We start from the raw sequence: 15,676 nt of genomic DNA, 5'->3' as shown, positions 1-15,676 counted from the left end.
TTTTAATTTCAATTAGGTCCCATTTGTTTATTTTTGCTTTTATTTCCAATATTCTGGGAGGTGGATCATAGAGGATCCTGCTGTGATTTATGTTGGAGAGTGCTTTGCCTAAGTTTTCCTCTAGGAGTTTTATAGTTTCTGGCCTTACATTTAGATCTTTAATCCATTTTGAGTTTATTTTTGTGTATGGCATTAGAAAGTGTTCTAATTTCATTTTTTTACAAGTCATTGACCAGTTTTCCCAGCACCACTTGTTAAAAAGATTGCCTCCTTTGTCAAAGATAAGGTGTCCATATGTGCATGGATTTATCTCTGGGCTTTCTATTTTGTTCTATTGATCTATATTTCTGTCTTTGTGCCAGTACCATACTGTCTTGATGACTGTGGCTTTGTAGTAGAGCCTGAAGTCAGGCAGGTTTATTCCTCCATTTCCATTCTTCTTTCTCAAGATTGCTTTGGCTATTCGAGGTTTTTTGTATTTCCATACAAATTGTGAAATTATTTATTCTAGTTCTGTGAAAAATACCATTGGTAGCTTGATAGGGATTGCATTGAATCTATAGATTGCTTTGGGTAGTATACTCATTTTCACTATATTTATTCTTCCGATACATGAACAAGGTATATTTCCCCATCTATTAGTGTCCTCTTTGATTTCTTTCACCAGTGTTTTATAGTTTTCTATATATAGGTCTTTAGTTTCTTTAGGTAGATATATTCATAAGTATTTTATTATTTTCATTGCAGTGGTGAATGGAATTGTTTCCTTAATTTCTCTTTATGTTTTCTCATTGTTGGTGTATAGGAATGCAAAGGATTTCTGTGTGTTGATTTTATATCCTGCAACTTTACTATATTCATTAATTAGCTCTAGTAATTTTCTGGTGGAGTCGTTAAGGTTTTCTATGTATAGGATCATATCATCTGCAAACAGTGAGAGTTTTACTTCTTCTTTTCCAATCTGGATTCCTTTTATATCTTTTCCTGCTCTGATTGCTGTGGCAAAAACTTCCAAAACTATGTTGAATAGTAGTGGTGAGAGTGGGGGTACACTTGTCTTGTTCCTGACTTTAGGGGAAATGGTTTCAATTTTTCACTATTGATAATTTTTGCTGCAGGTTTGTCATATATAGCTTTTATTATGTTGAGGTATGTTCCTTCTATTCCTGGTTTCTGGAGAGTTTTTATCATAAATGGATGCTGAATTTTGTCAAAGGCTTTCTCTGCATCTATTGAGATAATCATATGGTTTTTATTTTTCAATATGTTAATGTGGTATATTACACTGATTGATTTGCAAATATTAAAGAATCCTTGCATCCCTGGGATAGAGCCCAATTGGTCATGATGTATGATCTTTTTAATATGTTGTTGGATTCTGTTTGCTAGAATTTTGTTAAGGATTTTTGCATCTATGTTCATCAGTGATATTGGCCTGTAGTTTTCTTTTTTTGTGGCATCTTTTTCAGGTTTTGGTATTAGGGTGATGGTGGCCTCATAGAATGAGTTTGGAAGTTTACTTTCCTTTGCAATTTTCTGGAAGATTTTTGAGTAGGATAAATGTTAGCTCTTCTCTAAAGAGCAGGCTATCTTAAACTTTTGTTTTGAAGTGTTTTTTTTTTTTTTTCCCTAAACCTTTCTAAAGGTTCCCATGGTGACACTGCCCTGCACCTCACTAGAAATTGCTGTGTTTAATACTGAATATCTCTAATTTTTGGAAAGCATTTTAATCCTATAAAGGTGCTCATTTAGATTCCCAAACTCTAATTCCATCTTTGGTAACACAGCAGTGCAGTACCTGCTATTGGACTCTTTAAACACCCACACCCTCTAGTTGTCCTTGTAGGTTGTAATCTGAAAGCCACACCCACTGGGTGTTATAACCAGCCTCCAGAAGGACCATTCCTTTGTTCAATCAAAGCTTTAAAGTAGAATTTGAAGGGAGGGGGGGGGGGGGGAGGCCTGGAGGCACATATACAAATTCACACTTATCAAATGTTGACTATGTGCCAGGCATTGTGCCAAAATACCTGATCCACCTCTTCTCACAACTGCCTTTAGTAACAGCAGTAGTAAACACACTTAGAGCAGTTTGGGGCCAAGTTACTTCCCCAAGTTATATAACTTGTAAGTGGCTGAATTAGGTGTAAACCTTGACCCATCTGAATTCAAAGCTGGGCTGTTACTCACTGTGGTGAACATCTTTGAGAAAAATTCTAAGTTTTTTTATGGGCTAGGTTGCCTGTTCCGAGCCTGTAATGAACTACAAAGAATCTTTTATAAAACAGACTCAGCATTAAAAGACTGGTTCTAAAACAGTAGAGGTACATCTTCGCCTCAGGTAGACGAGTAGGGAAAGCAAAGGAATGAAATTCATCTTCTCTCCTTTGCTCTCTTTCTCAACGACATATTTTAATGTCTCCAAACAGAATTAGGGGGCAACAAAAGCAGAGGGGAGGAAGTAAGAGAACTTAACGTTGTTGACTTCTCCCATGATGTGTCGTGTTGGGTTCTGAGGCATGGTGGGGACTAGGACTGCCACAAGGTAACTGAGAAACTATGGACCAACCCCTTAACCTGTGCTTCAGTGTTCTTCAGCAAAATGGGGATTTTCTCACAGGCCTGATTACCCACCTGGTGATTGTGAGGACCAAATGCAACAACGTCATCTCATGGGAATAGCTCCTCGGCATAGCTGGAGGGAAAACTCGAGACACAATTCCTTTATTAGGGAGGACCACCCCAGGATACAAAAATCAGAGACCAACCTGAGGCAGGGGAAGGGCAGTGTCATAGGTTGAACTGTGTCCCTTCAAAAAGATAAGTTGAAATTTTAACCCCCTTCCCATACATCAAAACATGACCTTATTTGGAAATAGGATGTTTGTAGATGTAATTAGTTAAGATGAGGCTATATTAGAGCCTGCCTTTAATCCAATACAATTGATGTCCTTAGAAGAAGACAGACAGCAAATGAGACAACAAATCTCTGTTGTCTTAAGCCTCCCAGCTTGTGGTAACCTTTTTACAGCAGCACTATTCACAAGAGACTATGCCAAAGCCTTTGACTGTGTGGATCACAATAAACTGTGGGAAATTCTGAAAGAGATGGGAATACCAGACCACCTGACCTGCCTCCTAAGAAATCTGTATGCAGGTCAGGAAGCAACAGTTAGAACTGGACATGGAACAACAGACTGGTTCCAAATAGGGAAAGGAGTATGTCAAAGCTATATGTTGTTACCCGGCTTATTTAACTTATATGCAGAGTACATCACAAGAAACGCTGGGCTGGAGGAAGCACAAGCTGGAATCAAGATTTCCAGGAGAAATATCAATAACCTCAGATATACAGATGACACCATCCTTATGGCAGAAAGCAAAGAAGAACTAAAGAGCCTTTTGATAAAAGTAAAAGAGGAGAGTGAAAAAGTTGGCTTAAAACTCAACATTCAGAAAACTAAGATCATGGCATCTGGTCCCATCACTGCATGGCAAATAGATAGGGAAACAATGACAGACTTTATTTTTGGGGCCTCTAAAATTACTGCAGATGGTGACTGCAGCCATGAAATTAAAAGACGCTTACTCCTTGGAAGAAAAGCTATGACCAACCTAGACAGCATATTCAAAAGCAGAGACATTACTTTGCCAACAAAGGTCCATCTAGTCAAAGCTATGGTTTTTCTAGTTATCATTTATGGATGTGAGAGTTGTACTATAAAGAAAGCTGAGCACTTAATAATTGATGCTTTTGAACTGTTGTGTTGGAGATACTCTTAGAGTCCCTTGGACTGCAAGGAGATCCAACCAGTCACTGACTTATTGGAAAAGACCTGATGCTGGGAAAGATTGAAGGCAGGAGGAGAAGGGGACGACAGAGGATGAGATGGTTGGATGGCATCACTGACTCAATGGATATGAGTTTGAGTAAACTCTGGGAGTTGGTGATGGACAGGGAGGCCAGGCGTGCTACAGTTCATGGGGTTGCAAAGAGTCAAACACGACTGAGCAACTAAACTGAACTGAACAAATACAGAAGAGAGTCTATAGTAAATATATTTGTCCAGCCAGCCACTGCTAAGTGTGACTGACTACTTGAAATCATGCGATTGCCCTCCAACAAGCAACACAGGCATCATTTCAAGACAGTCTAGTCAAGATAAGAAAGGAAGAGGAATTTACCCACCAGCCCCATCTTTCAGTAGTCAAAGGTTTGCTTCAAGGGTTGTTAATTCCTACACATAGCTCCTTACGCAGGCAAATCTGGTGATATCCTGTGCTTTGATAACAATCTGGAAGCCTGGAAGTAGGAGTAAGAGGCCCATAACAGACATGCGCAAGGCATTAGAAGGGTACACTGTGGAATTATGTCAGGTCCCATGCAGAGCAGGGTGAAGCAGTGCCAGCTGGAACAGAGCAGGTGGGCTTTGAGGACTTTGAGAGATGCCCTGATAAACACAATGACAAGGCATTTCAAGAGGTGGAAGAAAGTGCTACAGGACATATTATGAGGGAGTTTAACTTAATCTATGGTGTTGGGCAATACCTCTTGGAAGAAGGACTGCGTAAACTGAGACCTAAAAGAGAAGTAGCCCAACAAACTTGGGAAAATCATTATACACCAAAACCTCAAAGTAGCTCCTGATTCATCCAAATTTTTCTTTCCTGAATTAAGTCTAAACTTGTATAGGTGTAACTGAATCACTTTGTTATACACCTGCAACTAACATCATTGTTAACTGACTATACTCTAATATAAAATAAAAAATTTAAAAATCATGTATACCACGGGAAAGGGTGGCACATTAAACTTACTGACATATTGTATATTTTACAAAGTTGCTGCATAAAGGAGCTTCACGCACACACACAAAGTTCCATTGTTTTTCTTGCATTTTTTTTCAAGTCATCTCTCTTTTTCTTTTCCAAAATGGAACTGACTTTGTTTTTATTGACTTTTGTTGTAAGAGTAAGACTTGCTTCATTTAAAATTTTTAATGGTATTGAAGAACATAAATAAGAAAGAATAACACTCATAATCCCACCTATGCAGAGAAAGTATAAAGGTCAGACTGATCTGGGTCTTGGTACAATAATAGAAAAGAAAACCCCTAACTCTTTCACAGCTCAAACCATGAAGTTGTTTCGTTTTCTCACTCATGCTACGTCCACTGTAGATTCAGGAAGTCAGTTGTATGGTGTCCGCATGTAGAACCCTAAGAGAGGACCACACTTTATCAGAAAAGTTGCTGGTTACTGTGGGAGAGTGAGGGAAGCATTCTGGCTCTCAAAGACTCCCATCTCAGAAGCTAATATATCATTTCATTTTCATTGGCCAGAGCAAGTCACATGGCTGTGCCTAAATCCAAGGGCATGGAGAAGCCTAATTCAAGAAAGAAGAGAACCAGAACTGCACTATGACCACCACAGATAACTACTATTAACATTCACAAGCTAACAGATTTAGATTTGGGGTTTATCTGTAAACTTATCTGTTTTTGCTGACTCCTATGGAAGGGAAGGGACTATGATCCACCCGGGAAGTCCCTTCCCTTCCATTAGATCAGATCAGATCAGTCACTCAGTCATGTCCGATCTTTGCTACCCATGAATCACAGCATGCCAGGCCTCCCTGTCCATAACCAACTCCCGGAGTTCACACAGACTCACGTCCATCGAGTCAGTGATGCCATCCAGCCATCTCATCCTCTGCCATCCCCTTCTCCTCTTGCCTACAATCCCTCCCAGCATCAAAGTCTTTTCCAATGAGTCAACTCTTCACATGAGGTGGCCAAAGTACTGGAGTTTCAGCTTTAGCATCATTCCTTCCAAAGAAATCCCAGGGCTGATCTCCTTCAGAATGGACTGGTTGGATCTCCTTGCAGTCCAAGGGACTCTCAATAGTCTTCTCCAAAACCACAGTTCAAAAGAATCAATTCTTCGGCGTTTAGCCTTCTTCACAGTCCAACTCTCACATCCATACATGACCACAGGAAAAACCATAGCCTTGACTAGATGAACCTTTGTTGGCAAAGTAATGTCTCTGCTTTTCAATATGCTATCTAGGTTGGTCATAACTTTCCTTTCAAGGAGTAAGCGTCTTTTAATTTCATGGCTGCAGTCAACATCTGTAGTGATTTTGGAGCCCAGAAAAATAAAATCTGACACTGTTTCCACTGTTTCTCCATCTATTTCCCATGAAGTGATGGGACCGGATGCCATAATCTTCATTTTCTGAATGTTGAGCTTTAAGCCAACTTTTTCACTCTCCACTTTTACTTTCATCAAGAGGCTCTTTAGTTCCTCCTCACTTTCTGCCATAAGGGTGGTGTCATCTGCATATCTGAGGTTATTGATATTTCTCCTGGCAATCTTGATTCAAGCTTGTGCTTCTTCCAGTCCAGCGTTTCTCATGATGTACTCTGCATATAAGTTAAATAAGCAGGGTGACAATATACAGCCTTGACGAACTCCTTTTCCTATTTGGAAGCAGTCTGTTGTTCCATGTCCAGTTCTAACTGTTGCTTCCTGACCTGCATACAAATTTCTCAAGAGGCAGATCAGGTGGTCTGGTATTCCCATCTCTTTCAGAATTTTCCACAGTTTATTGTGATCCACACAGTCAAAGGCTTTGGCATAGTCAATAAAGCAGAAATAGATGCTTTTCTGGAACTCTCTTGCTTTTTCCATGATCCAGCGGATGTTGGCAATTTGATCTCTGGTTCCTCTGCCTTTTCTAAAACCAGCTTGAACATATGGAAGTTCACGGTTCACATATTGCTGAAGCCTGGCTTGGAGAATTTTGAGCATTACTTTACTAGCGTGTGAGATGAGTGCAACTGTGCGGTAGTTTGAGCATTCTTTGGCATTGCCTTTCTTTGGGATTGGAATGAAAACTGACCTTTTCCAGTCTTGTGGCCACTGCTGAGTTTTCCAAATTTGCTGGCATATTGAGTGCAGCACTTTCACAGCATCATACTTCAGGATTTAAAATAGCTCAACTGGAATTCCATCACCTCCACTAGCTTTGTTCGTAGTGATGCTTTCTAAGGCCCACTTGACTTCACATTCCAGGATGTCTGGATCTAGGTCAGTGATCACACCATCGTGATTATCTGGGTCGTGAAGATCTTTTTTGTACAGTTCTTCTGTGTATTCTTGCCATCTCTTCTTAATATCTTCTGCTTCTGTTAGGTCCATACCATTTCTGTCCTTTATCGAGCCCATCTTTGCATGAAATGTTCCTTTGGTATCTCTGATTTTTGAAGAGATCCCTAGTTTTTCCCATTCTGTTGTTTTCCTCTATTTCTTTGCACTGATTGCTGAAGAAGGCTTTCTTATCTCTTCTTGCTATTCTTTGGAACTCTGCATTCAGATGTTTATATCTTTCCTATTCTTTGCTTTTCACTTCTCTTCTTTTCACAGCTATTTGTAAGGCCTCCCCAGACAGCCATTTTGCTTTTTTGCATTTCTTTTCCATGGGGATAGTCTTGATCCCTGTCTCCTGTACAATGTCATGAACCTCATTCCATAGTTCATCAGGCACTCTATCTATCAGATCTAGGCCCTTAAATCTATTTCTCACTTCCACTGGATAATCATAAGGGATTTGACTGAGGTCATACCTGAATGGTCTAGTGGTTTTCCCTACTTTCTTCAATTTACGTCTGAATTTGGCAATAAGGAGTTCATGGCCTGAGCCACAGTCAGCTCCTGGTCTTGTTTTTGCTGACTGTATAGAGCTTCTCCATCTTTGGCTGCAAAGAATATAATCAATCTGATTTCGGTGTTGACCATCTGGTGATGTCCATGTGTAGAGTCATCTCTTGTGTTGTTGGAAGAGGGTGTTTGTTATGACCAGTGCATTTTCTTGGAAAAACTCTATTAGTCTTTGCCCTGCTTCATTCCATATTCCAAGGCCAAATTTGCCTGTTACTCCAGGTGTTTCTTGACTTCCTACTTATGCATTCCAGTCCCCTATTATGAAAAGGACATCTTTTTTGGGTGTTAGTTCTAAAACACCTTGTAGGTCTTCATAGAACCGTTCCACTTCAGCTTCTTCTGAGTTACTGGTTGGGGCACAGATTTGGATTACTGTGATATTGAATGGTTTGCCTTGGAAATGAACAGAGATCATTCTGTCGTTTTTGAGACTGCATCCAACTACTGCATTTTGGACTCTTTTGTTGATCATGATGGCCACTCCATTTCTTCTGAGGGATTCCTGCCCACAGTAGTAGATATAATGGTCATCTGAGTTAAATTCACCCATTCCAGTCCATTTCAGTTCGCTGATTCCTAGAATGTCGACATTCACTCTTGCCATCTCCTGTTTGACCACTTCCAATTTGCCTTGATTCATGGACCTGACATTCCAGGTTCCTATGCAATATTGCTCTTTACAGCATTGGACCTTGCTTCTATCACCAGTCACAGCTGGGTATTCTTTTTGCTTTGGCCCCATCCCTTCATTCTTTCTGGATATATTTCTCCACTGATCTCCAGTAGCATATTGGGCACCTACTGACCTGGGGAGTTTCTCTTTCAGTATCCTATCATTTTGCCTTTTCATACTGTTCATGGGGTTTTCAAGGCAAGAATACTGAAGTGGTTTGCCATTCCCTTCTCCAGTGGACTACATTCTGTCAGATCTCTCCACCATGACCCGCCCATCTTGGGTTGCCCCCCACAGCATGGCTTAGTTTCATTGAGTTAGACAAGGCTGTGGTCCTAGTGTGATTAGATTGACTAGTTTTCTGTGAGTATGGTTTCAGTGTGTCTGCCCTCTGATGCCCTCTTGCAATACCTACCATCTTAGTTGGGTTTCTCTTAACTTGGGTGTGGGGTATCTCTTCACGGCTGCTGCAGCAAAGCACAGCCATTGCTCCTTACCTTGGATGAGGGTTATCTCCTCACCGCCGCCCTTCCTGACCTTCAATGTGGGATAGCTCCTCTAGGCCCTCCTGCACTCGCACAGCCACGGCTCCTTGGACCTGGGGTTGGTCCTCCCAGCCACCGCCCCTGGCCTCAGGCATGCAGTTGCTCCTCCCGGCCGCCGCCCCTGGCCTCGGGCTTGGGGCTGGGATATCTCCTTCCGGCTGCCGCCCCTGACCTCCGACACAAGGTAACTCCTCTCATCGCCACCCCTGACCTTGGACGTGGGGTAACTCCTCTTGGCTGCTGCCCTTCAGGCGTGGGGTCCTCCCGGCTTCTGCCCCTGATCTCGGATGTGGGGTGGCTCCTCTTGGCCACGCTTTAGTGCGCCCGTTGTGGCCGCCTGCGCTTTAGCGCGCCCGTCGCGGCCACCCTTCCATAGGAGTCAGCAAAAACAGATAAGTTTACAGATAAACTCCAAATCTAACTCTGTTAACTTGTGAATGTAAATAGTAGTTATCTGTGGTGGTCATGAGTGAGACAACAACAAGTGGCTAAAAGAAAACCCATCAGGGCAATGAAAAGTCATGCGCTATTTGTGGAATTCTTTAATCCAGACTAGTTCTTGTACAATTCTTCAAGCTGATGAATTATTGGTCTTTGAGATTTCATGATTTTAATTAGTCCATGGTTTGTTGGTTTTCCCTCTCTCTTTTTTTTTTTTTTCATTTTAGTGTGAATGATATTGTGGTTCTCGGACCAGAACAGTTCTATGCCACCAGAGACCACTATTTTACCAACTTCTTCTTGGTGCTATTAGAGTTGTTCATGGATCTTCGCTGGACTCAGGTGCTCTTCTACAGCCCAAAAGAGGTTAAAGTGGTGGCCAGAGGATTTAGTTCTGCCAATGGAATTACAATCTCACTAGACAAGAAGTAAGCTCTTTTATGAATTTTCAACCATTTACCCTTGATGTTCTTGTGGACTCCATCCCTGAAGAAGTGGTTACTTCTTGAGGCTTAAGTACTCAATACATGTGTGCGGGGATCCAGTGTGGTGAGGGGTCACACTCAATGTGTGATCTTAAGCCACCACTGCCCTTGTGCACATAAGGCTCCCCCAATAAAATGAAGGATCTGGACTCATGGATATGAGGTCCTTGTTTCAAATTCTTTTTTTTTTTTTTAATAGAGGGAAAAGGATATATGTTTTCTTGTTTAACAAAATGAATTAAATATATGAAGCTTCAGCTCAAACTCTATATAAAATTACAGAGGTCTGGGGCCATGGGTTGTGGGGTGATGGGTGCCTGGTCCCAGGGTGAGTATCCAGCATGGCCACAAGGCCAGGTGGGTCTTGGGCTCCAGGAGAGGACAAGTCTCTGTGGCCCAGCATTCTTTTTATCATTGTTAATGTTATTATCTTAATTTTTTAAATTTCAAGGGCCCTGTCTTTCTGGCCATGGGAGGCTAGGTGAGACAGGAGGCTGGCTGGGATGGGAGGCACACCCAGCCTGCCCCAGCCTGTCAGGGCAGTGACTAGGACTGCTCTGCCCTACCTCCTGGCCCAGATACTGGTGGACTCCTGGACACCCGGGACAGGTGGTAGCAAAAAGAGCCTGGGCAGGGACATAGGCGGGCAGGCATAGTTTGTTCCAAATTCTTGTGTGACTAAAAAGGAGAATAAATGCACAATACCTCTATTCTTTAAGAGGCCAGAAGGACTTTAACTAAGTTAACTTATACTAAGTTCCATTACCCAAAAGTTCTTATTAGACAGGGAGGCCCAACTTAGACTGGGCACTGTGATTGTATAAGTGGCAGACTTCCTTTCATACTACAGCAGACTTTTCTATGAGAAAATGCTATTTTATGCAGTATAAAATTTTATGAGAAACATTCTTTTAAAGTGTTTTAAAATGGAACGTTATTTAAAAAGAAGAGTACCATGAAATATTAAATGTAATGGTAAGATAGTAAGTAGAGATGATCCCTGTGGAAAACAATTCTAAGTATTCTCCCTCTTTTTAAAAAATGATTGTGATTGAGTTTCATGATCATCTGTTACATCTTTTCAAGCACTAGTTTCCAGCACTAGAAGTATAGAATCTATTGGCCTTACAAGAGATCCACTTACCTCCATTTGATTTAAAGAATAAAGTGTGACTCTGTTAACTAATGAGACTGAGCCAGTATGTCATTTGGAAACACCAATTCCATTGCCTTTCGTCAAATTTCATATTCAAAGCTTATTAAAGTACTTCAAAAGTATTAAACATACTACTCCATTATCTTTCACTGTGGTTTATAGCAAGGTATTGCACGGGCATGTTGAGCTATTGTGAATTTGTATACCTCTTTTCCAAAATAAGAGTTAGTGTCATCTTTCATTATTACTTGCTTAAATGTCAATGTTGTTTACTTCAAAGGTATATCTATGTAGCTGATGTATCAGATAAGAACATTCATGTTATGAAAATACATGACAACTGGGATTTAACTCAACTCAAGGTAACAGGACCCTGGTTTCCCATACAACATGTTCCATTAGCTCCCAAGCTTGACCTGGGAATGTACTTCTTGAATGAAGGAAATGAGACTATTTTAGAAGAATGATGGTGACATTATGTTTGCACTTAGAAAATTCAGTAGCAAAAATACCTATTTGGGGAGCCAGAAGGAGCTGGTAGGAGGAAGGTGGGAGGGATGAAAGTCAGAACAATGTTTGACTGCTTCCTCTTCATTGGAAGGTAATCCAGTTGGACACCTTAGTGGATAACTTAACTGTTGATCCTGACACGGGAGATATTTTGGCAGGATGCCATCCTAATGCTATCAAGCTGCTGATGTATAACACCGAGGATCCTCCAGGGTCAGAAGTAAGTTCTTAGACTTACCTGAACTGCAGGGGAAAGCTGCAAGAACAAATAATGTGTGGAGGTGACTTGGGAGAATTTAGCAGGCTATATGTGATGTTCCAGAACTGAAGAAATTCTGCATATGGAAAGAGTACGATTTGGGACAGGCTGGGGAGATACAGCCCATTAACCCTTTCAAGTCACCTGGTGCCCATTAACCATCAGTGCTAAACAACATATCCCATCCATGCAAAAGCTATACTTGTTTTTGGAAATCATGGGTACCAGTCCGTGGCCCAGGGAATTGGGGAACCCTGGTTTAAATGATCCTGATTAAACCCTGGTTTAAATGTAATCTCAAAACAAAATTAGATTTTGCCAGCAGTTCTATTATATATGATAGTGCTGAAGAATGTCTCATTTTAAAGATGTTATTTTAAATCTCTTCCAAAATAATATCATACACCATTGAATTTTATATGGCATTAAAAACAACAGCATAAAGTATTGCAATTTCTACAGCATTATGCTTAAGAATAAAAAAATCTCTAGTGAATTTAAATACCGATATAAATTCTTGGCACACATACTATGAGAGATTTATTCCCAAAAATTATTGAGCACTTATAATGCACTAGACTTTGTTCTCATACTTGGAATATCCATCAGAAAACAAAGCATACCAAGATCCCTACTGTTAGGGAGGGAGATACTCATGAACAATAAGCATCAGAAATAAGTAAATTATATATTAATAGTAAGTTTTAAGTTGGAAAGTTCTATGGAAGAAAAAGCATAACAGTAAAAGGGATCAGGACTGCTGTGAACAGAGGGACAGCAGGTCTTAGTAAATACAGAGACCAAGACAGACCTCACTGAGAAGGTAAGATTCTAACAAAGATATAATGTTTGTATCTAGGTTTGTGGTGTTGGGAAATTGAGCCTCAAATGCCACCCTGATAATTGGTCCAGTGGGTAAAGAAAACACACTGCTTCCAAAATTGCTATTCTTTAGTTTTTTTTTTTTTTTTTTTTAATTTGTTTCTTGAGACTTCCTGGCAATCCACTGGTTAAGATTCTGTGCTTCCAATGCAGGGGCTCACACTTGATCCCTGGTTGGGGAACTAAGATCCCATATGCTGTGCAGTACAGTAAAAATAAATAAATAAAAATTAAAAATTTTTTTTCTTTTATTAATAAATTAGTCACAACTTTTTTTTTTTTTTGGCCACACCACATAGCTTGTGGGATCTTAGTTCTCAGACCAGAGACTGAACCCTTGGCGGTGAAATTGTGGAGTCCGAACCACTGGACCTCCAGGGAATTCCCTAGTCACAACTTCTTGACAAAAAACAACAACCAAAAAAAAAAAATAATAATAATAACCCAAAACATCAAAAAATATAAAAAATACAGTCTGAGACTGGAGCCTGAAGAATGTCACCCTGAGCTAGCAAGCTACCCTAGCCTCAGATGTGTGCCTCACAAAGTGATACAAATTTTCTACATTTTCTACAAATGCCCAACAATAATGTCTGCTTTAAAAGAACAAAAGAAAATATGATCCATAGAATTATTTGAAAATTGCTTAGACTCTTTTTCATGTCTCCATTTTCAAGTTTAATCATTTGTTTATTTTAGGTAAGACTTCTTTCTTCACAATCTCTGATACCCTTTATTTTTGCTTGAGGCTAATGTTTACATGAGTTCCATCTTGAATATTTCCATGTAACAAACCTGAGATAAAGTTGTAGGATCTTCCTTAAGATAGGAACTTAAAAAAAAAAAAAAAAACTCTACTAAACTCTGTTTTAATGAGATGTCGGTTTTCTTTAATTCACATCATGTCCTGATTGAGTGAACTTCAGCCAAGCTATTTGGAAACCTGAGCACTTATATATTTACTGATTAGCAAACTAAAGAGTGTTAATCCTGCAGATCAAAAATAGGACTAGGCAGTTGTGTCAGACTGAATTCCAGAGTGTGCATTCTTTACACTTGCTTCCCTGAGTGGGGGCTGCAGCTGTGAAAACTACCATCCACAGGTTCTGGGTTGGTTTGGCTAGCTAACTCGCTGTCCCTTCATTATTTTGCTCCACGCTTACCTCCCCATGCTGTATGTCCAATGAAAGGCAAGACCGTTTCTACAGAAGGAAGACTGTACATTCAATTAGATAAAAGCATTCATGGTTCTTACCTGTCTCTATAGAGATGCCCGAACTATCGAAATTGTGCAAACCATCTGTTGAGGAATTTGGCTGATGTGAGATTACTTTCATTAGAATAAGAAAAAAAAAAAGACTGAAGATGCACAGATTTTAACTTACTGATTTCTGAGAATTGTACAAGTCCTGGAGTGTTTGGGAAAGAAAATGTCTCTGACAGCTGTTTGTTCTTATACTACTAATGAATGTTCTTTCTTGACAGGCACTTCGCATCCGGAACGCTTTGTCTGAGAAGCCCATGATAAGCACCATGTATGCCAACAATGGCTCGGTGCTTCAGGGCAGCTCTGTGGCTTCTGTGTATAGGGGGAAGCTTCTCATAGGCACTGTATTTCACAAAGCCCTGTACTGTGAGCTCTAGACTCCAGATATTCCCAAAAGTCTACACATTTGGTAAAAGTAAACCCCTAATCATATAAGTAGAACTCTAAGTAAATGACAAACACCAATAAAAGTGTGTCCAGCTTTCCTCATGCATAGACATAAAGAATCAGAGACATTACATAATATTCCCCTAATTGCAAGTTAAGTTAGTGACAGTCCAACAAGAAACCAAACCTCTCAATTCTTTAACCAACTATTCCCAATATTCTTTCTACAATAAGACATGTGAGCTGTGATGAGTGAGGTGTCCAGCTTACTTGGTAGCTGTGTGGCAAAATTACCTCATACAGCTGTGCTATTCTGAGCCTCCTGCAGTCCAGACCAGGAGAAGAGCTAATGTTCAAATATTTACAATTCACCTTCTCTTCCTTCAATTGCACGAGGCACAAACTGCCAGTCACGTGCCCAACACATGGATAAAAGCAAGAACTGGCATTGTGAGACTGCCCAAGCCCTCCCTGAACTGGCATTCTCCCAATGCAGACACACAGGAAGTCAAATTCTGGAAAACCTGACAAAAGACAGATGGCACTGTCTACTTTGGGCCACAGCAGAGCTAATCTGATCTTTGTAACAGGTCATTATTCATGGTGGTATCTTGTCTCTGAAGTGAAGTGTTGTTATCAGCTTGACTCTGAACTAGGAGAGAGGGCCTCAGAACTGTTAATTCTCAGCTGCTTTAAACTTGTTATTTTGGTTGATTCAGTAAACACTTATTAAGCAACATTCCACAGACTTGACCCTAAAAAATCTGAAATAAATAACACAGTATAGTACTGAAGTTCTGTCTAAGGACTCAACCTTAGTTTGACGAGAATGAATAGAAGTGTCCCTTTCTTGGTCAAAAATCAAGACAACCTTTAGCAAATCATTAACGTGGCTTAGTATACCCAAGCACCCCACCCCCTCCCCCTTCCCTTTTCTGTGAATTTTACTGAGAAGTGGTTGGTTGATATATTTTTCTCTTCTGAGGGTGGGGTGTTGGGGTGATTTCTTTATGTCCTAAGTCATTTTGCTCAGTTAGATGTAAGTTTTGTTGAAAAGTTTTGTAGCCAGGTAAAATTCTACATTTTAGCCCATGTAACCCTTTCTGATTTAGACAATAAAACTGTGGTTTCCAGACTTTCCTGGTTGTTCAGATGGTAAAGAATCCACCAGCAATGCAGGAGACCCGGGTTCCATCCCTGAGTCAGGAAGATCCCCTGGAGAAGGGAACGGCTACCCACTCCAGTATTCTTGCCTGGAGAATTCCTTGGACATAGGAGCCTGGCCGGCTACAGTCCATGGGGTCGTAAAGAATTGGACAAGACTGAGCAACTAAACACACAACACA

General features: G+C 40.5%; 1 protein-coding gene across 1 annotated transcript in view; it reads left to right on the top strand.

The window, feature by feature from the left end:
• PON3 (paraoxonase 3) overlaps positions 1–15,465 on the top strand; it is a 37,516-nt gene extending 22,051 nt beyond the window's left edge. Inside the window, exons 6-9 of the mRNA NM_001075479.1 lie at positions 9,612–9,812; positions 11,306–11,387; positions 11,627–11,755; positions 14,162–15,465. Of these exons, the coding sequence (NP_001068947.1) occupies positions 9,612–9,812; positions 11,306–11,387; positions 11,627–11,755; positions 14,162–14,320 (571 nt within the window). The 3' untranslated portion in view covers positions 14,321–15,465. The remainder of the gene's footprint in view (positions 1–9,611; positions 9,813–11,305; positions 11,388–11,626; positions 11,756–14,161) is intronic.
• The last annotated feature ends 211 nt before the right edge of the window (positions 15,466–15,676 follow it).

Source organism: Bos taurus, chromosome 4, assembly GCF_002263795.3.
Source record: "Bos taurus isolate L1 Dominette 01449 registration number 42190680 breed Hereford chromosome 4, ARS-UCD2.0, whole genome shotgun sequence".
Classification (NCBI taxonomy): Eukaryota; Metazoa; Chordata; class Mammalia; order Artiodactyla; family Bovidae; genus Bos; species Bos taurus.
Note: the sequence above shows the minus strand (reverse complement) of the source record. Positions and strands in the feature narration are given on the sequence as shown.